Source organism: Arabidopsis lyrata (assembly GCF_000004255.2).
Source record: "Arabidopsis lyrata subsp. lyrata unplaced genomic scaffold ARALYscaffold_6, whole genome shotgun sequence".
NCBI lineage: Eukaryota > Viridiplantae > Streptophyta > Magnoliopsida > Brassicales > Brassicaceae > Arabidopsis > Arabidopsis lyrata.
In genome coordinates this window covers 1,981,941-2,007,255 of record NW_003302550.1, presented here as the reverse complement: position 1 = coordinate 2,007,255, position 25,315 = coordinate 1,981,941, and the positions used below count along the sequence as shown (strand labels likewise).

Here is a 25,315-nt window from a genome sequence, read left to right as displayed (position 1 = left end):
TCGTGATTATAATTTTACCGATTTAAACTGAGCAAAATTGAATCACAAGAGTCCCATTACAATATTACTCAGCCTCTTACAAACAATTGACCAACCATAAAACCAAAAGATACAAAATAGAAACAAATCAATAACATTGTCTTATACAATTAGTATATGATGATCTTCACAACCCAAATCAGTAAGTGGGTGGTGCAGTCGCGGGGCAGTGGTCAGGACGGAAAGCCAATGGACCAGCGGCGTAAATTACGGCCTCATAGTTTGTCCACTTGAGCCTCTTCTCTTCATACCGGAGAGAAGCTCCGTCTAGAGCATTGTTAATGTTGGAGAAGAGATTGCAGTCTTCACGAGGAGAAGAGACGAGCTTGGCCCGGCAAGAATGAAGAGGATGGTCCAAGTAATGTGGAGTCATCTTGAAACCTTTGAGCTCACCATAGAAATGGCCGTAGGAATCAGTTTTAAAGACTTTGTAGAAACTCACTTGTTGCCTATGGTTCTTGCAGATAATGCTGATTTTAGCTCCGGCTAAGGCTTCTGCTCCGGCCAACGACCATGATCCGAATTTGTCGCAGGATTGACAGTACACCATTCCTTCCACTGCCGCTTCCACGGTTTTCACGGCAGGGTATGCTGTGGTTGGAGGAGGAGGAGGAGGAGTACTGTAACCGTTAGCAAACACCGCCATGGCGATGAGGGTGACGAGAACGGAGAAGGGTAAGGCTCTTGAGTCCATGTTACTTGTTATGCCCTCTGTTTCTTAAGCTTCTTCTTCTTGATGTTTGATTCAAGGGAGAGAAATATGCGTATATATAGAAACATATAGAGGTTGGTATTTTATTGTGTAAGTAGTTTAGTTTTTTGAGAAATTTGACAAATTGCATGAGACGTGTGTGCGACTAGTACATGTATTGTATGAAATGGGGGCAGTTGCGGCTTATTACGTGACTGCCATTTTCTTTGTCAACGGATTATATATTAAACTATTGTTTTGCTTATTCTCTATCTTCTCTAAGAAGACAATGAATATATGCGAGTAAAATACTAAATGCTAGAATATGTCATAAATCTTATAAAAATTAGTTTCAGATGTTTCGGACAAAGCTAGGATGATAATGTATGAAAATAGCCAATAACAAAAGGACCAAACAGAGGAATTTAGGTAAAGAACGGTTGTTCTTTATAATTTAAAAAGCCTAGGAACTCTCTCTGCTAGAATACTAAATAGCAAAAGGGAATACTGGTCCACAAGAACCTTTTATAATTTAGAAATCAAACCTTACATGTTGGGTCCTCTTGCAATGAGAATGTCCCCATAAGGCTGTGTTTGGTTTACCTTAATGACTCCGCGAGTCGCTAACACTGGAAATGTAAACCATATTCATAGTCAGGTTTTTTTTTGAATAGTTGTATTGCTCACATAAAGTGAAATTAATTTAAAGTGAAGAAGTTAGTACCACAGGATTGGAAGAAGAGTTTAGCTGCAGCGTTTCTGTCCATTCCAACAGCGAGCTTGTTAAGAGATTCCACTTGAGGAGCTCCAGGTGTTTCAAAGTGTGTCTTCAGATGACTGTGTTTCGTTTTATAAATCTCATCATTGTCACTCAGTATATAGAGTTGGCAAATGATGTTGAATCTCTTACCTTTTGATGCTATCTGTTATCTTCTCGTCTGATTGATTGCACACTGGCTTTTGAGTCTGTGTAGATGCAGTTTCAAATAGTATTTCTGTGAAAAAAAAGAAGCCAAGTTAAGGTTCGTAAGATGGTGTTTTAGAAGGTTTTAGGATCAAAACACAATTAAAAGTTATACCTTTATCGGCTGTGAAACGTTTTTCAGGTAATATTGAAAACTCAAAGTCATATTCACGGTGCTCCCATGGTCTCTCTTCCGCTACTGGTTCGAGTCCTCTTCTTGGTGAGGAAGTTGGCCTTTTTCTATCAAACATGCGACTGATTTGGTAAGCGGAAGAAGAATTAATGATCCTCTTCCAATGCAAAACTTGTTTGTAATTTACTATTGGATTTAGTATCAGAGAAACTTAGACACCTTTTAGAGCTGATCTCTATGTTGTTTACTGAAGCTGCTCCACGTGCGGATGGTGTGCTAGGCATGGATCTCACGTCGTCTCCTGTAGTTCCCATGAAAATCAAATTACTAACCATAATACCAATCTATGATCTGATGACTGAATAAAATAGAGAAGCTTTTTAACCAGAATAGAAAGGCGTGACATTAATATCAGCAGCCTGGCGGTTAATAGTTTCAGGACTTGCTCGAGATCCAGCCATCATGCTTTCTACTGAAGCACCTTTCCCAGTACGAACTGTCCGGAGTATTTCTGCGGGACTACCAAGATTTTGGGAGCTTGTGTCACTGCGCTCATGCTGCATACATCCACATTCAGTTACAAAGAATATGGAAATGTGCCTTTCTCTTATTGATACCAAACTTTCAGAAAAGAATATGCTTCCGCGACTTACATGGTCTGTTTGATGGTGGTTCTGCATTCTCTCCTGAACAAACCCTGGAGATTGTTCTGCACAGAGATCAGGACGTCGAGTTTCTGCATCGGCATTTCCAAATGTTAGATTCGTTTCAACAAGGAGAAAACAAAAAAGCAACACTGATGGATAGAGAGAAACCAGATGATGAGGTTTGAAGAACTTGAGTATTCTTTGACCAAAGCTCGTAAAGCTGAGGCGGGTAAGAACTTTCCACATGCTTTTCAAAGAGTTGTGTAGGTGGCATATTCGCACGTTTGAAAATTTTCATTTCCGGCCGGATAGTTCCTCGAACCTACAAAAGATGCCAGATGTAACGCCAACATGAGCACCAATTAGTACATTAAAGGCCAAGGCGTTCACAAATTTGAACCTTTCTCTTTTCCCCCCTACAGAGAATGTCAGAAGTATCCTGGAGCCATGACTGGTAAACGTGACCAGCGATAATAGTCTGCTCATAATCCATCGCTGAAGTAGCTGTCTTTCTTGCTCTTTTTTTTGCTGGTTGTGGTCTATCATGTTCCTGCATGCAGAACAAAACCAATTCAATGTATTTTCTCACTAGATGAGAGTATTCCTAGTAAGAGCAAATACCTCTTTGTCCGGTATGTTTTGTTCCTCCATCTGCTCAGCAAATCCGTCCCTACGACGCTCCTGTTGCTCGTGGAGCTGAGGGCTTGTGGGGTTGACTCCTGCAGATGGATACAGGTTAGTAAATTTGTTCTGCTCTGTTCATGAAGCTCAGTGTTAATATCATTCAGAGGCTTCAACAAAAGTACATTCCCTGGTCAGATACATGATTATTATACTAGAGACTCGCCCAAGCCATTGTTATTGGGTTCATAAACTTAGCACAATATAAAAATAGAAAACAATCTCATCTTTGACTCAAAACTTCATATCCCCATACAATAACCAGAGGTCACGATTTTAGAATAAAAGAGTGACATAACTATCTACCTTCGGGAATGTCATGATGACGAGGTGGTGATGGGATGAGAGTTGTAGGTATTTCAGCGCCTTCTCTTGGATTGAAGTTCATCTGAGTTTCATCATCTCCTTCGATGTCAAATCTGAGATGCCATTAAAACGCAGAAGAGAAAACAACAAATCATCACCAGCTTTTTGCTGAAAGGTTGATGAAAGAACAGAAATAGTGAAACGCTACAAACTTCTTCTACCTTCAACAGTTATTGGAAAGGTTTAAGATCTGGGAATTAAAGACCGAAGATAGATAGTGGGAGTGAAAGCTCACCTTTCAAAACGATCATATGTTTCATTGTTGGTCTGGAATGAACCATGATACTCAAAGAGTGTGATATTCTCGGCATCAGCTGAGAATGTTACAGAAATTGACAAGCGGATTAACGTAAGTTATTAACATGTCGTGTCGTATATTCACAAAGATAATGTCTCACGATACACACCTTGATGGAACTGCTGTCCAAGATCTTCTGGCTCGGGGTTATTGTTAACATGGGATTCATCTAACCTCTGCAAAGAGAAAACCATGCAATGAATTAGTTCAACTAAAGATGCACGCAAGTATTCATTGGTATACAAGGAGATGAACACTACTATGATCAATTCACATTAACAGTTGCATCTTTTGTGCATTGTCCATTTACACAACCCATAGGTTACATGTCAAATCTTAAGCGATGTTCAAATGATTTTGGTTTGAATTCATATGCTTCAAGATCCAAAAAGATTTTCCTTTGAAATATTCACCTGTAGACTAAAAAGAGGCTACTTATAAACCACATGCTTGAGTTAGACCAAGTCTTAGATGCCCTTTATGCGCGCCAACTTATTTACTCCACTTCTATGGACAATGAAGAATGATGGCTACTAATATTTCTATATCTTATACTGTTTTAGGTTGGAAATTTTAAGCCATCTAATCCACATTTCTACTAATTGATGAATATTGAGTTGAGATGTAAAAGGAAAATAAATACCCAATTCAATCTGGGAAACACAGGAAATTGAGTTGATTACCATGGAAATAAAAGTCTGCTGAAAATCCATGTAATTGCCATATTTAGGAATATTACGAGTCTGTTCAAAATCTCCAAAATCAGCTTCTTCGTTCTCAGGCAATGTAACAGCCTCTTTCCTGCAAACAAAAAATCCAACACGCCAATCATTTCTATTGTTCTTCACGACAATGTTCTATCGTTTTGGAGTTTCCATCATAATCCTTCCATGGCTATCAAAAAGCCCAACACGCCAGAAATTTTTACTCTTCTTCACGACAATGTTCTTATGCTTTTGGATTTTTCTTCAGCATCCTTCAATGGCATGAGAGGCCAAAGGAAGAAGATGTGACAAATTACCTGGCATGGGTTCTTCCTTTAGGTAGTAAGGTGGGATCCGGAACAGCTTTTGTTCGCCAAGCTCCATTAATTTCCACCTGAGAAAATAAATGACATGTTTAAACCCAGAAATCGAGGTACGGGAACATGATTTTGACGGGGAAAAAAAGTGAAAGAGGATCGGAGAAGAATTGATTACCAGAAGGCGATTAACATCATCTGTAATATCAACGGAGAAAAAACCCAGAAAAAGAGCAATGTCTGAGAGTGGAAATTTGAAATCCAGAAATTCAAAAAAAAAAAAAATTGAATAAGAAAATTACCGAATAGGAGCTTCACTTTCCTTTCATAAACAATCACAACACCACCTAACGAATAAACGAAACACTGAAGATCAAAATCAAACCCAGAATGAGAAGAACTGGGAAAAAAATTCCGATGAGCTAGATTTGTTAATCGTACCCATAAGAATCCCAGAGAGTCTAAGAGCCATCGGAACCGACGGATTCAAAATCTCTTCGCTGTGAGAAAGTAAAGTAAACAACCAAAAATGGAAAATCAACGTTCGTTTTCATGGCAGGAACACCAAACAAAAAAAAAAAAAAAAAAAGGTGCGAACAAAATCTCCTCTCCTCTAACCAGATTTGAATGATATCGAGCTTGTCTAGTTTCTTCCGATTGATCTTCGCGTGCAACGTAGCGGCCATCCTTAAGAAAATGAAAAAAAAAAAAAAAAAACAGAGCTTAGAGATTCCACTCTTCGCATTCACTAACAATCCATAGACAGATCAATCAATGGAAACCACAGTGACGATTTGAAGCAGTAACAAGTGCTTCATCGGAACGAGGAAGTTTCCAGCTGATTTCAAAAACAGATACAGAAACAGAGGTTGCGAAATCATCATGAAAATCGGAAAACGTTTAACTGAGAGGAATCGACTCACCATATCTGACCCAACGGAGCTTTTCGAGCTAGAAGCTGGTGAGAATAAAACATGATTCAGCTCAGAAAAAAAAAAAAATCCAAACCCAGGAAGAGAAAAAGAGAGAAGCGAGTTTTTGCGTAGAGAAGAAGCTGAATCTGAGTAAATGAATTTTTTACGAGTTTTTTTTATGCATAAAGTTGTCTGTATATAGATTTTATGAAGCCGCCATGAGAGCTTAAGAAGGGAAAACTCGCAGTGATCGTAGAGGGAGAGGAGAGAGTGAACATGTCAGGAGAAATGCTAAAGAAAAATGACAGTGACGAAAGTGTCACCAGTAGCCCTCTCGTAGTTTGACACGTACACAGCTTATAAGTAACCACAGGTGACGTTAGAAAACTTTCGAATTCCGTTAACCGCAGCTGGTCCCCACACTGTCACAACTCAAACTCTCCAGTCTCAACATTTCCTTTCTACTACCTGCCATTTTAGGATGTGAAACGACACGTAGTTGACTCTTGAAAATGTAAAAACGCTTTGGTGTTTAACCACGTCACTTCTCTCTCTCCAGTCTCCATTGAAGTTTGCATCGGCGAGCTCGAATAATCATCAAAAACACAGAAGCAATCATGCCGGAAATAAACCAAAACGGCGCCGTTAAGTTCTTGTTTACACTTGCTTTTCTCACTGCTACCGCCGTTTCTCTTCCTTCTTCGCCGGATCGATTCCTCAGATCGGCTTCGACTTATCTCCGGTTACCGGACGAGCCTCAGGAGTACGAGGAGCTCAGGCAGCCCCTACCGTCCGATCAGCTAACGCCGTCATGCTCCCATGTCCTCCTCCGCCACTCATTTGCCAACACCATCAATAGACCTCCTTTTACCACTCCATACAGTCCACCTTCCAGCTGTACATCGCCGCCGTGGTCTTTCGTTGTACTTGACCTACGCGCCGCCTCGAGTGGTGATCAGTACGATCGTATCTCCGGTTTGTGGCTCGGCGGAGTGGAGCTACTTCGCACCAGTACGGCGGAGCCGAGTCCATCCGGAATCTTCTGGAATGTTCGGAAAGACGTCTCTAGGTATTCCTCGCTCTTTATGAGATCCGATTTAAATGTCACAATGATGCTCGAGAACATAGTCAACGATGTTTACACAGGCATCTATCATATAAATGTCACCCTCATCTTCTACGAATTCAATCATATTGCGTCAAATTTGAAGATTAATAACAGATTAGGCTTTGTGGAATCCCAGAGAAGAGATCAAACCCCTGCGGATTTGATAATCCCGATAGGTGCCGGAGGGAACAGAGGGTTTTGGTTCATGATCGAGAACCCTACAGAAACTTACTCAAAACGAATTCAAATTCCGTCCAACACTCGTCAGATCGTGCTGGAACTATATGTATCGTTCCATGGAAACGATGAGTTCTGGTATTCAAACCCGCCAAATTCTTACATCAAAACGAACAATCTAGCAACCGGGCGTGGCAATGGTGCGTACCGGGAAGTTTTTGTTAAGATAGACGGGAGATATGTGGGATCCGAGGTGCCATTCCCCGTGATCTTTACAGGCGGAATCAATCCCTTGTTCTGGGAACCAGTTGTTGCAATCGGTGCATTCAATCTACCTTCCTACGATATGGACTTGACTCCATTTCTCGGGTTGCTTTTAGATGGAAAGTCTCATGAGTTTGCGTTTGGGGTCAACGATGGGATATCATACTGGCTTGTGGACGCAAATTTGCACCTCTGGTTAGATCACGGGTCTTCGAATGTTGAAGCTGGGTCTAGACTTTACGATAGCCCGAGTCGACATATGGAGAGACAAGAAAAGTTTGAACAGCTTGATGGGTCGTTTAGGGTTGAAGCAGAGGTAATTAGTGAATATGATGGCTGGGTTAGATCATGTAAAGGTAATCTGACCACTATGGTCAAGAGCATGTTCAAGGTTGACAGCTTGGTGAGGTTCGAGAAAAACGGAACATACAAGAGGGTTGAGCAGAGGGTGAAGACAGAACGGATCGTGGAGGTGACTTCAGAATCCGGTAAACCAGTGAATCGATTTGTGCACCAGCGGACATATCCTCTCACAGTGATCACTTCTACTTTTAGAGGGTTAACCAAGGATACATATATGCTCGTGACGAATGTTTCACACGCCTTGAATGAAACACATTCAGATGGAGAGGCTTCGACCCAAGTTTACAATAGACAAGACTCAGAGGGTTGGATGGAGGTTGAAGATCACAATGTCTTGGCCGGTGAAGCGAGCACAAGACAGAGTCTTAGCTACATCGATGAGTTCAGCTGTTATTCCCACACCATCGATGCGGCCAATGGCGAGATTACCCAGGACAGTTCATCCGATTCTTGCACTTCGTCTTCATCCTCAGAGCTCAACACATTGAGTTGAGCAGCTTATCATAACCGATGTGAAATCAAGATGAAACACTTGTCTTGAATAAGTGATGCTTGTACTACTAACCATATTCGGGGTCAAACAAAAAAACTGTTTTTGCTCAAAGGGTAACAAAATTGTAGGATCTAAAGCAGAAACAGCAGTTACAATTCTTTTGCTTTTGTTCATTCAATTATCCCGCTACCTCCATCGATATCGACTTCTCCCATTCCAGTGTCTTCTTCTTCATCTTCACTCCCCTCATCACCACTGATTTCTTCATTATCCATTCTAAGCTTAGCCATGTGCTCAGCAAGCAATTTGTCATCACGCTCACTCACCTAAAAATGTTGTAGCACATTGAAGTCAGGGAACCAAAGAAAAGGAGTGATTGAAGTAGCAAATTCAGTCAACTCGTCATAGAAAAAGACTACAAGACTTACCGCACGAGCACCTTCTTTAACAACAAGTTTACCCTTTTGTTCCTCTATTGCAGTAATGCATGCTTCAATTGCTTTATTCAGAGTCACTATTCCTTTTTCCTACTCAGTCAGAACAAGAAAGTGTCAATGTTACTATGTAATTCTCAATGTATCTTAAAAAAATTTCCGACTTTAAATAGGAGCACACCCAACACTAAAAACATACCTTGTCAAGGGTGTGAGTTGTGAGTACATAAAGTGGTGGAGCAACAAGCTTGATTTTGACTGGACAATCATCACTACCTTCAGCCTCTGCCTTCTTCATGGCTTCCTGCAAATTCATAATAATAGCCAAACATCCTTAGCTAGAAGTAGAAAACAAACATAGAGAAAAAGACACAGATAAGAAAAAGGAAAAGGCTGACCTTGATGTGGAGAACTCCATCAAACTGAAAACACTTCAATTCAATATCAGCACGAATCTTCATTGGCTGTGGTGTCATTCTCCTCCTAATGTTCTTCAAAAATGCATCTTTCAATTCTTCAGACACAGCCGGGACAACTTTGGTCACCTTTACGAAAGATATGATATAAGTCTCCATGATCAAATTAAAACAATGATACAGAAAGCTGCTTAAGGCAAAGAGTGCTGTTACCTCCACACCATCAGGTCCTGTTTCTTTAACTTCTCGGGTAAGAGCATTGAAAACCGAATCAGGATCAGTGACAACAATTTTGAAAGCCTGAAACACACAGTCCAAAGTACACACCATCACAATAGTTCGTAAACGACAATGAGCCAATTACTTATTAAAAAGCTTTATAACTATTACCTCAAAAGCATGTCCATGCTTCTTATACAATGGCCAGCCGATGTGTACGTATAGCTCCTACAAAAAAAGAAGGTTATTCCTCAAAATTGGACCTTGTTTCAGTTCAAGAAGAAAACAACATGACACAGATAAAGCTAGAACATTGAAGGCAATGCAGGAATTGAGAGAAGAGTCACAGAATCCTATTAATATACAGTACCTCCAAATCGACACCAACAGTCTCAGCAACATGACGCATGATAGAGTGAACAAGCTTGCTCTTATTAAACCTCTCCTCACAAGCCCCTTTGTCCTCATCACTAACCCTACGCTTACTAAGATCAATGTAACCTCTCTCTCTATCGACACGAAGGACCATTACAGGCTCGATCCGACCGACCTTGATTAAGCTACTGATACTACGAATCCGACGGCGAGAGAGCTCAGAGAATAGGATCATTCCTTCAATGTCGTTGTACTCAAGTAGAGAGACGTAAGCTCCCATGTCAGCGATGTTCTTCACCTGGATCATCACCGCCATGTCTACATCAGGGTATTTGGATTCGTACATACGACATTCCAGATTCGGTGCGGGATTCGCCATGGTTATGAGATTCTTGAGAAAACCTTAGGAAGCTACGAATTACAGAGAAAGCAAGATTGAGTTTCTATCTTAGCAGAGAGTCGAAAGATTGAGTTTTAGGGTTTTCAAAATTGGGACGATTCTGTCGTTATAGATAGTCGCCGTCGTATAATCTTCAATCTCGCCGAGTCACTCACATTCTCACGGCCCACTCTAATACGACTACGTAGCTTGCCAACGACACCGGTTAATCTACAAGAAATTACAATTGATTTCGGTTCGGTTAATATGGTTTTAAATTACAATTGATTTCGGTTCGGTTTACATTATTAGAATTACAAAGAGTCACGCGATGGAAAATTTGGAGAGAAGTGCGTCGATAGAAATAGGCATGATTTCGAAAGGTAAACCCCCTTCAGGAATTGCTCTCACTCGCGCAACGCGCACTTTGTGCGAGTGGGTCTGAAATAGAGCCTTCTGATTGGCTTAGAAACTCTAAAAAAAGTGAAATAGTATACATGTTGCTAGCTCCTCTTTTATGTTATTTTTCTTCTTCTTCTCTCATTTTGAGGCAAAAACACGAAGAGCTCACAACTATAGATTCATGCTTTCAGATTTCGACTGGTGAGTGTTAAAATCTGTATAAACCTTAATTATTGCTTATCGTCTTTTTTTTCTTATCGAATTTATAGTTCTGGATGTGGATTTTTTAAAATTTGGAACCATGGAAGTAGAAATCTTCAGGAATTTTCTTGGCTTGATTCAGAGTTTTTGGAATGTGAAAGTTTAATACTTTCCTACACTTCTTGCAAATAGAATGTTCAAAGATTACTGTGATTTGGATCCTTTTCTACACTTGTTAGTTTGTGATGTTGAGTTATCTGAAATTCAACACTCCTAAACCATTGGATTGCCAAAGTATATGCTTCAAAGTATGATCTAATGATAATATGAATGTCAATCTTTGGCAGAAAATACCATCTCAAGAAAAAAAAAATCAGAAACTTAACGAGCTAGGAGGCAGTTGCTGCAATGCAGAAATGAAAATTAGGTTGAGTTGACGGAGCTAAAAACTGAGCTTGATCAGCTGCTGTTAAAAGGTGTTTAGTCCATATTACAGGTACATTCTTTTCCCCTAGTACATCTTTCTGTGTAGTGATGCATGATTTGAAAGCATTCATTGACTTAAGAGTTACTTTTGATGAATCTTGGAATTATTGACTTCACAGTTACTATTGATGAATCTTGGAATTACCTATTAAATTAGGCTTTAGATATGGTGGATGGCTAGAATTAATTTGATGCACATATTGGTTATACTGTATATGAATAAGACACAATATGGAAATTATTATCTGGGCCAGGATTATTAAAGTTAATTTTCCATATGAATTTCATTGTTAGTTGATCAGCTACATCCATCTAGTTACTAGCAGTCACGTATAATCCAGCGAAACCAACTTATTGCTCAAATTTTATTTCAAAGTTATTATCATCAACCTCATAATCATTATCGTATGGTTCATACTTCATATACTTGACACTGACTAAACCATCAATGCTCTTATTAGATCGCAGGAATTGCAAGTTCGGAAATGAACCATAACTCAAATCAACCCACAACAACAAAGCTTTGAACTCAGACGTTCTACTTCAACCACAAGGTTAGGGGAAGCATCCAACTCCTGCCATGAACCATCTTCACCACAAGTTTGAACCACGAATCGGACTCCCTTAGCATCTGATCCAACGACCAGATCAGAGACATAATAAGCATCAACATGAGCTGTTCCAAGAAACACTTTCTCGCTTCTTGGTTCTTCCATAACCTTCCTTGGTCTATAATCACTCGAACTCAGATTCTCTGCATACACATTGTACTTTGTAAAGACAGAATCTTCTTCAGGGTGCTTCAATCTCCATTCTAGCTTACAACTTAAGGTCTTGGAGCCAGAACCACCCAATACAAACTTTACGTGATGAGCCTCGATAACCCATGATGACGCCAGAGGAAAAAGCTTGGTTTTTTGCTGGCTCTTGATGGAGATATGTCCAAGCAATGCAAAATACTCTAGTGTGTTTGTTTCTTCTGTGAGATCATCTGGTCTGGAGCAGAAGGCAGAGATCTCAGTCAATGTGTGCCCATCCAGAACAAGGTTTGTTTCATGCACCGTCCAACCGGATGTGGTCTGTTTTGATGTGAGAACACATGGTAGGAACATGTCACCAAATCTGTTGATGGATTCATTTGGCACCATAAGCAAGGACTTTGTCTCATGTGAAGGAGATGAAAAATGGAGCAGAATGCTTAACTCGGATCTTTTATCTGACTTCACCTGCAGCAGCCCAAGACTTTTCATGAGTAAAACTTAAAGATTGAAACTTTCTAGAGATGAGGTTGAGCTCAAATCTTATGCGTTAACTTACAGAAAAGGAGATTGATATTGGGGAAGCAGAGAGCTGAAGCTGAGGTTTGAAGAGTCTTGCTGTGAAATGTGCATTTCTCTTTAGTTTTCCTCTGAAACTGACGTTCCCTCCTCCATTATAAGATGCTTCTCGACCACTACCATATTTGTGTTCTCTAATGTTAGATGTAAAATTTCATTTCTTTTCAGGCTTCTTAAAAATCAAATATGAGGCTAGTGTTATCAGAAGTCAGAACTTACTCAACAGTGACTTGCATGATATCTGAATTCTTTCCTTCATTGAATTCTAGGAGTGGCTGTCACAAAGAACACAACAGAAGACAATATCAGATGAAAAATGTGACCAAAAAAAAGAATAGAGTTCTATTGCAATAAAAGCTAGAACAAGGAGTGACCACTGAACCTGCAGACTTTGGCATGAAATGTTGTACCAGGGAGCTTCTGATAATTTCCGACCTCCAAGAGAGATATGAGAACCTAGGCCCTATATAATAAAAAAGAGAAGAGAGTTTCAAAACTTAGCAAAACAGAGAATAACCATGATGATCATTTGCATCTATTCACTGGGAACAGAGTCGAGAGTTTCACTTCACCGGATTAAAATCTGAGTAGAAAGGTAAGACTTGCGGATATGTTTGAACTATACCCCATGACTTCTCAACAAGTGACCACCATCTAAAGAAAGATAACATATGATAAATAAGATTGCAAAGATTTTTTAAACCATCACATTTGCAAGCATTACTTATTTTGTGCCGTGTAAAAATCCGGTGGTTGCTCGGTTTCGTAGACCCATCCAGGAGCAAATATCGCAGCTGATACATTACTGCTCTTCAGCAAATCAAGGGCAACATTTGCCTACCATGCAAAAGAAATGAACAAGGTAGATAAACTTTTTATATGCAACTTGAACATTGCAGATTACTGGTTGAAAGAATTTGTAAGATACATACAGTCCATTGTCCACCACCGTAAGTGCCCCGACCAAAAACATCGATTCCCATGTAGACATCATATTTTCTGTCACCGGAAATTTCAGCTGATGCTTTGGGATAGTTCTCCTGAAAGAGATACTTACTTATATCACAATCAAAACATATAAAATGAATGAAGATGAAGTGAAAGGACAAACCTTCCATGTATAGTTCATGAATATTCCATCGCATATATCAAAGAAAGGTTTATTCTTCTCAGTTAACTGATCTTGCCAAGCAAGCTGACCATCAACAGTGACACTATCATACCTACAAAAAATAAGTAATCGAAAGGAACAGTATAGTCTAGAAACAGAACACAAAAGAGTGATTTTGACAAAAAGAAAAGCTTCTCAACACTCACCATATAACTAAACCTCCAGGTACAGATGAATGCATGACTTTTGTTAGATGGCTTACAAAAACCATCAAATTTGGAATTTGAACTTCATCTATTACATTCTCTATATTTATCTGCAAGTAAACAACCATAAGATCCAAATTAGAAGGCAATAATCTATAGTTTCAGATGCTGCTTCAAATGGTTAAATCATACACCACAATATCGATTCAAATATGAAAAAGATGACTGGAATTGTGAAACAAACAAGGCTAGATATAGCAAGAACCCACCAGCCACCCATCAAAGCCAAGAGCAGCAGCAAGTTCAGCCAAACGCTCTGCATACATCTGCGCAGACTCCTTTGTCGCCGACAACTCTTTACACGTAGCTTTTCCTTCGTCCCATTCTGTGATGAAAGTCCCCAATACCTTAAGATTTCCATAAAACACACACAAGTAAATGAATCACTCCTTAGAAAAACCATGATTGTACTTCACTCTATCATTTATTCATTTTGTCTCTAATCAAAGTTAATTTTTTTTTCTACAACTTACATACAAAGATCGAAACTTTAGTTACTTCAACTATAAATCATGAGACTTTAAAAAGTCAACACATTGACTAACCTTGACGCCATGTCTGTGAGCAGTGTTGGTCCAACAAGGAGGAGGCAGAGTCACAAGCGAGTGTGAGAAGTAAACGAAAACGTCCATCAAATACCAATCCCAGATGGCGTAACCGGCGTTGTTTCCACATCCTTGTACCCACTTATCATCAACGTAACCTCCTTTCATGTCGTGACAAACCAAGAGCCTAGATCGATCCGGCAAGGCGTCAATGTTCCGACGGAGAGGTACGGAGGAGCGGTTAAAGGGATAATGAAAGGAATCGAAGTAAGAGCGAGACTTCAGGTCTTGAAGAGTTTTGATAGGGAAGGAGATAGGTGTTGATGGCTTAGTAGGATCGAAAGGTGGTGGTAGTGGTGGTGCCACTAACATGGCTTCGTCGTTGGACATCACGAGACAGAAAGGGATTTGCGAAAATTCAAACAAGTCAACGGCAAAAGACGAAGAAGACGATGATAATTGATACAGAGAGATTTTTCCTTTTTATTTTTGAAAATATATCTTTAGTGATGGTGATGGTCGTTAATTTTATTATGGAGGGCATTTACTAGCATGTGCACACTCTCCTAGGAAGATTCAATAAAAAAAAGTTTATATATTCAGTCCTTTTTTACATTTTGCTTTAATGTTAGGTTAATGTAAAACTATTCTAATCATAAAATTGATTTTGTATTAAAATACATGGATTAAGAATGTTGAATTTTTTGCTCTACAGATTCACAATTTATTTACTAAACTTGAGAAGAAAACAAATATAAGGTGAAACTCGTAGAACTTGCTTCTAATTTGAGAATCCTTTAGCTAATTTCACCATAAATTTATGACCAAAATATCTTTAGAATAAATTTCAAAATTAGAACGAACAAAGACAAAACATGATCCAATGTAACTCAACAAAACAGAATCACAAGCTATGCCAACAACAATGACCCTTTCTTTTTAACTTACACACACATAAGAGTAGAAATACTAAGCTTAGTCCAATGACTCCAGTCTCAGCTTGCAGGTTTGTTTCTTCTCATCAGAATAAATCATCATCTCCTGTAAGTCTTTCGTATTCATCTTCTTTAATTAACCCTTTCTTTACTTTTATCATTAACTTATAATCTCGATCCATCACTTCTTCATCTTCAGCAGTTTGAATAGTTTGTCTTTGCTTCCCTGTTAACTTTCTCGACGCTTTCTTAGGATCATTAGTAGTAGGAGCATCAACCCTTTTTCTCTTGCCTTTCTCTCTTTTCTCTTCTTGCCGTTTCTCTTTCCTTACTTGTAAGTTTTGCTGTCTTTGTTTCTCCCGAGATTTGTCCCTGCGTTGATTCAAAACATTCAAGTTTAGAGAAATGCCTACTTATAGACTCAGAAAGCATATGATTCCTGAAAACACGGATGTACAAAGACTTCAGACTACAAAAGCTTGTTTCCTCTAAATCTAAAACTGGTCAATGTATGTAAACGACACTCGCTTTAACGAATGTATCAGGGAATGGGAGAAGGTGGATATATATCATAATTGTTTAGGGATTTTGGTAGAAAAACCTACTTGAATTTTATTTCGTCAAACTTGACACCTTCAACGGGTGTGAAACCCTCACTGGAAAGTCTGTGTTGTTTAACTTCAGACATTGAAGGAAGATACAAGAGGCCATATCCCATGGCTAACTTTCCAATTTCAAGTTCTTTCCATCTGTAAGTTAAGACCAAAAAATATATATACTTTTCAATTACAAAACTGATAGAGCGATATAGAATTTGGAGAAACAGAAAAAAAGGCTGAGCCTCATGAATGAACCTGAAAATGAAATAGCAGTGATGCTCCTTATAAGCACGGACAAAGGAAACAAATGCCTTTAATCCCTTCTCCAACACTGCTCGGTCCTTCATGGCAGCTGAACGTATCTGAACAAATTGTAGCAATTAGTAAACAATGTGACCCACACACAGAGAGAGAGCGACCCTTCTTGTGTGCAACAGACAGAGAGGTATGGAGGGTTTTCTTACAATCGGGATGACATCGGATGCGTCCTCAGAGCATTTTCTCTCTTCCAGAGGGACTCTTCTTATGCGCATAAACTCTACATAGGCTTCCTCCTACACACATATGCAAGCGAACTTTTAAGCTTTTCAGGCTCTATGATGTAACTATGGGAGGAACAAGGGAACATAAAGTGCTCAAAGCTCAACCTTAGGCAGTAAAAACACAATTGCCTTCCCTAGTCTTCCCAATCTTGCAGTTCTGCCGGCCCTGTGGTTGAACATATTTGGGTCTTGTGGGGGATCATACTGCATGAACGTTCGAACCTCTGAATCCTAAATATTGCAACAAAGATGGCATAATAATGCAAACATTATTGGAATCTACCTGAACTACATAATCAATGCCTGGAATATCAAGTCCACGTGCAGCGACGTCTGTGCACAGAAGGGCACCGCTTGATGCTTTAGTAAATGAAGCTAATGCCTTATCTCTTGCATTCTGATGTGTAAAGTATAGTTCATCAAAACCTTTAATAACAATAGGTAATGAGGTGATATGGAAAATTAAAATCTATCATGGTAACTTACCTGCTTCATATCCCCATGGATAGGAATTAAAGATATAGACTTCAGGGCAGGAATTTTTGAAAGTACGAGTCCCCAGTAGTCAACAGAAGCACAGGTCATGAAGAATCTGCAGAGTTACTTAGACTATTTATAAGGATGCTTTACTTTATAAGTCTGTGTGGATTGTTTAGACTTACACTATAAGCTTTTTATCACTGTTCTTGATGAGGAGATCCACTAGTTGTGATGATTTCTTATCTGCTTCGCATTCGATATACTGTAGGGACAAGGAGATATAAACCGCTAAGAAACACACAAGTAGGAAATGTAAAGATACAACAGGAAAACTTACTACTCTGAAACACTTTATTACATATTTGTATATTGAACTTATAATACCTCAAGATGAAGACCAGAAGGGGTTTTCGAGTTTGTAAATTGCTGGGATGATTCGGACTTGGACTTAGCTCGAACTTCAACTCTCACAGGGTTCCTAAGCCCAGCCTTGGCGAGCTCTTCAACGCCTTCTGTTTGAGTAGCTGAAAAGAGGCCAGTCCTCCTCTGCTTTGGCAAGCGTGAGATAATGTAATTCACCTGCCTTTGGAACCCCATCTCCAAAAGCCTATCAGCCTCGTCTAAAATAAGAATCTACATGTGCAAAACAATTCAGTTTAAGTAAAAAAACTAAACTTTCAAGTTGTTTAGACAAGATAACCATATCCAGCTATATAGATTCAACAAGATCCATCTTAAATATATAAAAACCCGATTGAAGAAGAAAACTACCTCAAGATTTCGAAAATCGAGAATCTCCATTCGTTCCATTATATCTGAAAGCCTTCCAGGTGTACCAATCAAAAGATTGCATCCTTCTTCTTCAATAATCTTCATGTCAGCTTTCACCTCTCGGCCTCCAACAAGTAACACAGAGTTCACATTTGCCAAAGTCGAAACAAATGGCTGTGCCACATTATATATCTGCGACGATAGCTCTCTTGTTGGCGATATAATCACCCCCATGACCTGTAATTTTAATCTCAAAGATAAGCTCACAATCGAAACACCAAAGATCCTAATTTCTAGATTACTTGGCAATTATCTTACCTGATGAGGCTTCGGAGGGAATGAAGTGGATCGACGGAGGATTTCGACGAGGGGGACGACGAAAGCTAGGGTTTTTCCAGAACCGGTGGCAGCGTCGACGGCAACATCCTTGTAACTACAGAGTAAAGGAATCGTCGCGGCTTGAACCGGAGTGCAGAACTCGAAATCAGACTGATTAAGCGCCTCAATGATATTTCCGGAGAGAGGAGGTTCGAGGTCCGAGAAACGCGTCTCCGTTAAAGCTTTGTTTATGTTCGCCGATGAATCCATGACGGCCGCCGCTGCCTCTCGTTGCTCACTTCCCGCTTTTACCTTGCAGTGACCTTTTTATAACTGAAAACGAAACGCAGCGTATTGATCAATTCGGTTCGGTTTTATGTTGGAATTTACCACCCAGGCTTAAATTGAACCGGTGACCAATTGGTCCCCGGTTTTTTCCGAGAAACGCATTACTGGGTTTGAAAAAATGTATCTTTCGGCCCATTGTTTAAAGCTATTTATTGGGCCTCGCCACTTACAATATTATTACCGTTCTTAATCACTTAATTAGACATTTGAAGTATCTCAGCACTAATTTGGGAAAAGGATAAATGTCACGAATAATTTTGTAAGATGTGGTATAATAGTTTACATATCTACATTTTCATGTATTACACAAAATGAAGTACTTTTAAAATTAAAAGTAAAAAAAATAATCATTTGTGTTATTTTTCAACAACATGCAATATATGGATTTGAATATGGTGGTGACAAAATAATAATGATAGAAATATAGAATAGTACAAATGTGTTTATCTCAATTTATTTGTTCAAAATAGAAGAAGTAAAAAGGATGTTTTACCAAACACAAAATAAGTGATACAATATATTAGAAATATAAAGAATTTTGTAGCATTATATACTATTATATTTAATAGTTATCTTTTGATATTGGTTATACATTTGTTTTTTCTGTCGACCAAAAATTAGAGAGTAAGATATTTTCATAGCATTAATCAAAAAATTTGGCCTAGTAAGTATACTAGTGTGCTTGATGTGTTATATAATATGTAAGTTGAACATGGCAACAAATAAAATATATATACGGTAATACTCTTTTGAGTTTGACAAGATTTTGATAATTTGTTATTGTCCTTGTATAGTTGTACTAGGGGAGGTCCCCGCGCCCAGCGCGGGGTTGTATGTTGATTAAGACCAGAATTAATAATTAATATTTAGGGTTATCAAGTTAGGGATATTTATTGAATTAATTTTGTCAAGAGTCTAATTTTTATAACGACATTAATATAGAATTATGGTAAAACGCTATAACTTTTGATATATATTATTAGTAATCAACAATTAATAGTGTTTTTGAATCACAAACAATTATTAGTGTTTATATCTTGATATATATAATAGAATTAAATATAAAAAATCTATATATTTAAACCAACAATATATTAGCAACGCCCCGACCGCCACTGTCCATGGGTTCCCACGTCCAGTCTCGGTCTTTAGGCCCATCTTCTTTGTTTTGTCGTACTCTTGATTTCATGACATATTCATGCTTACTCGTTTCTTTCATATTAGCAACGCCCCGACCGCCACTGTCCGTGGGCTCCCCACGTCCAGTTTCGGTCTTTAGGTCCATCTTCTTTGTTTTGTCGTACTCTTGATTTTATGACATATTCATGCTTACTCGTTTCTTTCATATTTGTAATGCCACGACCGCCACTGTCTGTGGGTTCCCACGTCCAGTTTCGTTCTTTGAGCACATCTTCTTGGTTTTGTAGTACTCTTGGTTTTATGACATATTCACGCTTCCTCGTTTTTTTCATATTTGTAACGCTCCGACCGCCACTGTCCGTGGGTTCCCCACGTCCAGTTTCAGACTTTAATTTGGGCCCATCTTCCTGGTTTTTGTTGTATTCTTGATTTTATGACATATTCATGCTTTTAGATTGTATGTCACTGGAGTTTTTCGTAGTTGGAAACAAATAATTGAAAAATATAATCTCTTACCATATCTCTTACCTATCAAGTAAGTCATCTTGCTCTTTGAAGTAGTTATGTACGTAAAATTTCAATGGTATAGAAACAGGCATCTCCTTTGTATATATCGTGTCATATTTATCGTCCCTATTGTAGTATCTTTGTCTCTACCTTCGCCATTGGTCGCTGCGTAACCCTTCAGTTGATCTCTTGTTTATAAAACCCATATAAAAAGTTGTAAGAGAAATATCATTTTCTTAACTGTATCGTATATGTATTTGTAGTATATTGATCGGAGATTGCAAAGATGTATGCCTATCAAGAAGCTCTTAGCAAAGTAAACACTGAAGATAGGTACTAAAAATGAGAGGGTTACAGAGAGCAAGTATCTATCCCTTAGAAACCACTATGTGCAACTGAGAATAATTCATATATGTACATACATACACATGTATACAACGTATTGAAGCTTTTAAATTTAAATATCGAATGCTACAAAACTGGAAAATTGCTTGTGGAGAAAGCAATATGAACATGGCCACATATATAACAAATAACCGATTATGCTTGTCGTAGATCATTCTCTTTCAAACCAAAAGTTTTACCTAAACAACATATCAAGTGACTCACAAGAGATACATAAGAGCCATATCCTAAAAATATCCGGCAAAGCAAAAACGCTCCAGGTTCGAGAAGGAAGTCATTGGAAAATTTGAGTATATACCAAACTGGAGAGTAATTCGGCTACAAAGAGAGATGTGTTGGCTTTGAAGAAAAAGCTATGTGATGCTCTACCTTTTATTTATGAATTTTATGCTATGAATATATGTTTTTGTTAGGGTTCAACTTCAGTCTCCGGATTAGAGACTTATATTCATCCGACAAACAATTCGATGTCACAATCAACGCTACAAAATTGGTGGGTTCTCTCTATTAACAAACAAAAAAAAATTCTGGGGTATATATTTTTTTTTGTTTTGTTAGATCCATACGACGAAGAACATGACGAAGAACACCAAAAATTCTCATCAATCCGGTACGTTTGATCTTATTTTTATTAGTTTAACAATTACGGTTATGTCCGAATCTGAAATAACCATGGCTCCAGACTCCTTCACACCATGGCCACATATCACCGGAGTGGAGACGATTTCAAATTCGGAGCTTCTCTTCGCATATAAAATCATACATATGGTCTCTTTGTTTCGGGTTCCCTCTACAATAATTAGTACATATTTCAAAACTGAGCTACAAAAGAGCACATTGGATTTTGGTAAACATCAAGATTGCTTCCTACCTTCCAAGAAACATGATAGACTAATTCACATCCAAGACCAAACATTAGCCACATAAAGCCTGAATCAAATTAAACGATCTTAGGATGCTCTTCATAATCCGTAAGTTAAAGAGACTTGCATTAATATTGCAAATTAGACTCTAGAGGTCCACAATGGTTAATCAGAGTGTATTAAAGACGACGAATAAAGCATGAATTAGAATATCAGCAGAGGAAGCACACAAATATTCAATAAACGTAATCAATCTCTGAGAATAGCATGGACCCAACTTTTGAAAGATTCATAAAAAGGGAAGATTTTTCCTATGCAACAATATTCAAACAATGAGAAGATCAATGATTGATGACTAACCATACAAACGAAGCAAAGCCATAAACAGAAACGAAAGTACTAAAGAGCCACAACAGCAGTGATACGACATTTGTTTCCTCGCACTGGAAACAATGACGTGCTTCCATAAATCCAATCTAGTTTTTATGGAAAACAAACCTGCATTCATAATAAACACTACTATTAATTATTATTTTTTATGCAAGAATTAAATGGCAGTATAAAAAATTCAATGGTTAGTGTCGAAAAAAAAAGCAAGGATTAGTTATGATATCAAATCAAAATTAAATATCAAGCAAGGTATTTACATAAAATTAAGGCAGTGGAGGATCTAAGAATTTTTTATATGACAATATCTACAACTAAACAAAGAAAATTTATATATTTTTAAAACAGAATCATTATTTGTTTTTTGGTAAGATTAAAACCGAATCATTATCATATTAGTAAAATTATCATTTATTTATTATTATCCACGTTAATTTAAAAGTTTAAGAGAATATCTGCTTTTTTCTCATAAAAGGATGGAATAATAACATAACTCTTTTAGATTTATAACTATATTTGACATTATCATATTAAATCTATTAAGATAAATATATTTCTTTTTGAAAAATATAAATAAAATGATAATATAATTATTATAGATTTACAATTATATTATTATCCATGTCAAAATTTTAAAACATTTTACTTTTTTCTCACATAGGAAGATAGAACAATAACGTAACAGTTTAAGATTTACAACATAAAAATAATATCAGAATTGGAACGCCAAATCATAATCAACACAATTAACACAACTCTAATGGGAAATTAGAGTTATCTTGTGATTAAAATACTAAACAAACAAAACTAACCGAAACAAAACAAAAGTCTTCCTTTCAAAATCATTAACGTGACGGATTGCTGACTGATTAAGTTGAAGTTTTAGGCATTTAAAGATCTAGAAAGATGATTAAGGTTAAACATTTTTATTTATTTTAAACAACGTTTGAATGTTGACAAAAAAAGAAGAAGAGAGTGTTGGGACCATCGGGAGAGACAACGTTGAGCAGCTGCGAAAGAAGCCAACGTTGTCTATTATGTTCCTCACAGTGTTTGATTTGACTTTTGATGACATTACACTCCTGTCCACTTGTTGTCTCGAAAGTTCATGCAATGGAAAATTATTAAACAAAACAATTTACTTTTATGTATAAATCCTAGGGAAGAACCGATCAAGCTAAGATCAATGGTTGTGGTTTTAGTACCGTATACTTCTCAAATATACCCGTTGAATAACGGAAATCCGCAAGACGGGGAGGAGACGAAGTCAACATAGCTGGCAAAGGAGCTAACCCAGCTCCTTTGGTCTTATTTATGGTCATATGTATTTAGCAAAATATGGTATACAAACCGAACCAATCAACAACAAAACCTGGTTTTAAATTGTTGTATATTTCTCAAAAGTCAAAACCCATAATAACCAATGGAACAGAAGAAGCTAATGCAGAGCATACTTACGCTTGGAGTAAAGAGTGATGCAAGCTTCCATTGGCACACCCGAAAACGCATCAGAGCATGGAAAGAAACCTAAAAACCAATAAATTAAACAATAATTAAATCTTAGTGCATGGAAAACGAATCCTATACATACCAAAGTCCGAATCTCAGTGCCTTAGAATGACCTCGATACCAAAAACTTTAAGTTACTACTTCCATATATGTAATATTTTAGTTTGGGGAGAGAGATTGGCAACGAAGAGTAATTCCTGAATTTAACAGCCAAGTTTGTTATCCCTAATCTAAAGAGAGGAATACTTAAATTGTATTAACGACAAAAATTAGCCTCCTCTGAAGATTCATCCCTGAAATAAGTCATCTTTCTGACTTTGTGGCAACTGTGTTATCAAAAGTTGAGTGTTTCTTCTGAAAAAAGACATATTTGAAAATAATAAGAACATGTACCTCAACAAAATCGGGAGGTACCTCATCTTTTTACAACAAAAAGAAACATACCAAATCATCGATGATTACCTTCTCAAAAGTTGAAACCAAACTTTTTGATTATAAAAATTGATTAGTGGTGAAAATAGTGAAACCATAAATACAAAAAAAAAAAAATCAAATTTGTACATATAAACTATAAGATCACCTGTTTATTCATTGAATTAGGTCCAAATTTTCCATACACCAGTTCACATCGTCCCCTCCATACATCCACCCTACAATAAAAAGAAAAATTAAAATTAGGTAGAAGCAAAAAAAAGTTTGAAAAAAAGAACAAAAAAAACAAGGGTTAGTTATGATCTGAAATTGAATACCATGAGCAAGGTATTTATATTGAATAGGAGGCGGTGCATGATTTAGGGTTTCTAAATTTTTCGACGATAAATACAAAAAAAGAAAAGAAAATTTACATATTTTAATAAGCAAATCACTATCATAATAATAAATATTTGTAAAACTGCCATTTATTCATTGTTATCCATGTTTATTTAAAATAATATTTACTTTTTTCCGTAAAAATATAGAATAATAACAACTATTTTAGATTTACTACTATATCTGATACTATCTTATAAAATATATTAAAATTTAAGGGAAAATTCCTTTCTGTTTCAAAAATAAGGCGGAACAATAATATAATTTTTGATTTACAATAGATAGACATGCATGGTATCCATATGCGTCATGTCACGCTGATCCATATTTTTTTCCAAAACTCGATCTAATTGCTATTATGTGCAAAAATCACCGCCGTTCACGTTCATGTTCTCGGTTTATCATCCCACCAAGAACATCCGGTTACTTGAAGAACCTGATACCCTAACATCAAATGAATCTCTAGACATTTCTACATATCGTTTACGTACCAGTTTGTGATCTTAATTTTTGTATCCTGTTACCACCATCTCATGTTAGCTTCGTGACCATCTACTTGGCTTGATAATACCTTTCGACGGCAAAAGATTCATATTTATGTGCAAAAATCACCGCCGTTCACGTTCATGTTCACGTTAGCACTCCATACCTTAATTCACATGTAAACCTCTCTGCCTATCTCTGACTTCAGCTCTCTCATCTTCGAGTCTCCCCAAGAAAGTTTTGACACCACACCAACATTTCATTCGTCAAAATTAAATCGAGTTTGCACAAGGTTACAACCGATTAATAGGTGGTCTTCTACCTTCTATTGACGATTTTATGCTATGAATATATGTTTTTGTCAGGGTTCAAGTCAATCTCCGGATTAGAGACTTATAATCATCCGACGAACAATACGATGGCGTGATAACCGTTTCTAAATTGGTGGGTTCTCTTTCATTGATCTACATATTATTTTTTTTGTTCGTTTTTTTTTCCAAATATTTAGATTGAAACGACGACGAACACGACGATCATACCAAAAATTTCATCTATTCCGGTACGTTTGATCTTTATTTTAATTAGTTTAACAATTAATAGCCGTTTACGATTAATTTCGGATATCTAAATCTTATTAATTTGAGTAAGGTTAGAATAGTATTCTTTTATGTTTATATTAATGCTCCGATTAATAATTTTCGGATATTTGACATTATCATCTTAAATATATCAATATTATAATAAATATTTTCCTTTTCCGATTTTTTTTTTTGGTATAACTCCTTTTCCGATAAATTATGAAACAGATCTGTTTACACAAAAGGTAAAAAAGAAAAAAAAAAAAAAAAAAAAAAACCCATCAACCGTCTCCATTCACACGTTTCTTCA

At 37.4% G+C, this 25,315-nt stretch overlaps 6 protein-coding genes across 8 annotated transcripts; 1 reads left to right on the top strand and 5 right to left on the bottom strand.

Annotated features, from left to right (window-relative positions):
• Window positions 1–3: 3 nt before the first annotated feature.
• LOC9307234 (non-classical arabinogalactan protein 30) lies at window positions 4–830 on the bottom strand. The gene has a single exon (XM_002871118.2). The coding sequence runs from the start codon at window positions 731–733 to the stop codon at window positions 179–181; it is 555 nt and encodes a 184-aa protein (XP_002871164.1). The 5' UTR covers window positions 734–830; the 3' UTR covers window positions 4–178.
• Window positions 831–1,039: 209 nt separating this feature from the next.
• On the bottom strand, window positions 1,040–5,969 carry LOC9309279 (sister chromatid cohesion 1 protein 1). Of its 2 annotated transcripts, none has more exons than XM_002871117.2 (20): window positions 5,764–5,969; window positions 5,459–5,527; window positions 5,282–5,340; window positions 5,143–5,187; window positions 5,019–5,038; window positions 4,841–4,917; window positions 4,503–4,620; window positions 3,929–3,995; window positions 3,757–3,835; window positions 3,462–3,574; window positions 3,096–3,193; window positions 2,875–3,024; window positions 2,643–2,796; window positions 2,481–2,563; window positions 2,213–2,384; window positions 2,047–2,128; window positions 1,810–1,949; window positions 1,641–1,725; window positions 1,455–1,567; window positions 1,040–1,359 (listed from the first exon to the last, which is right to left on the bottom strand). In XM_002871117.2, exons 1-20 carry the CDS (start codon window positions 5,814–5,816, stop codon window positions 1,277–1,279), a joined length of 1,860 nt encoding a protein of 619 aa, XP_002871163.1. In that variant the 5' UTR covers window positions 5,817–5,969; the 3' UTR covers window positions 1,040–1,276. The 2 variants fall into 2 exon arrangements, with proteins under 2 accessions (XP_002871163.1, XP_020875944.1); XM_021020285.1 differs by having other exon boundaries at window positions 1,810–1,934; window positions 5,764–5,835.
• Window positions 5,970–6,269: 300 nt separating this feature from the next.
• On the top strand, window positions 6,270–8,332 carry LOC9307233 (peptide-N4-(N-acetyl-beta-glucosaminyl)asparagine amidase A). The gene has a single exon (XM_021020288.1). The coding sequence runs from the start codon at window positions 6,372–6,374 to the stop codon at window positions 8,157–8,159; it is 1,788 nt and encodes a 595-aa protein (XP_020875947.1). The 5' UTR covers window positions 6,270–6,371; the 3' UTR covers window positions 8,160–8,332.
• Window positions 8,199–10,111, bottom strand: LOC9307232 (eukaryotic translation initiation factor 2 subunit alpha). Its single transcript, XM_002871116.2, has 7 exons — window positions 9,599–10,111; window positions 9,400–9,456; window positions 9,223–9,309; window positions 8,992–9,138; window positions 8,793–8,897; window positions 8,588–8,686; window positions 8,199–8,485 (listed from the first exon to the last, which is right to left on the bottom strand). The coding sequence occupies exons 1-7, from the start codon at window positions 9,980–9,982 to the stop codon at window positions 8,330–8,332; spliced, it is 1,035 nt and encodes a 344-aa protein (XP_002871162.1). The 5' UTR covers window positions 9,983–10,111; the 3' UTR covers window positions 8,199–8,329.
• A 1,303-nt stretch (window positions 10,112–11,414) lies between these two features.
• LOC9307231 (cytosolic endo-beta-N-acetylglucosaminidase 1) lies at window positions 11,415–14,817 on the bottom strand. 2 transcript variants are annotated; one of them, XM_021020273.1, is made up of 11 exons: window positions 14,331–14,817; window positions 13,995–14,132; window positions 13,726–13,835; window positions 13,520–13,631; window positions 13,341–13,448; window positions 13,133–13,245; window positions 12,981–13,062; window positions 12,791–12,871; window positions 12,628–12,683; window positions 12,389–12,542; window positions 11,415–12,297 (listed from the first exon to the last, which is right to left on the bottom strand). In XM_021020273.1, exons 1-11 carry the CDS (start codon window positions 14,718–14,720, stop codon window positions 11,569–11,571), a joined length of 2,073 nt encoding a protein of 690 aa, XP_020875932.1. In that variant the 5' UTR covers window positions 14,721–14,817; the 3' UTR covers window positions 11,415–11,568. The 2 variants fall into 2 exon arrangements, with proteins under 2 accessions (XP_020875932.1, XP_020875933.1); XM_021020274.1 differs by having other exon boundaries at window positions 12,389–12,524; window positions 14,331–14,816.
• A 309-nt stretch (window positions 14,818–15,126) lies between these two features.
• Window positions 15,127–18,578, bottom strand: LOC9307230 (DEAD-box ATP-dependent RNA helicase 18). Its single transcript, XM_002871114.2, has 11 exons — window positions 17,976–18,578; window positions 17,658–17,894; window positions 17,271–17,519; window positions 17,069–17,148; window positions 16,893–16,998; window positions 16,690–16,803; window positions 16,512–16,610; window positions 16,329–16,418; window positions 16,120–16,226; window positions 15,871–16,014; window positions 15,127–15,637 (listed from the first exon to the last, which is right to left on the bottom strand). The coding sequence occupies exons 1-11, from the start codon at window positions 18,243–18,245 to the stop codon at window positions 15,352–15,354; spliced, it is 1,782 nt and encodes a 593-aa protein (XP_002871160.1). The 5' UTR covers window positions 18,246–18,578; the 3' UTR covers window positions 15,127–15,351.
• Between the last annotated feature and the right edge of the window lie 6,737 nt (window positions 18,579–25,315).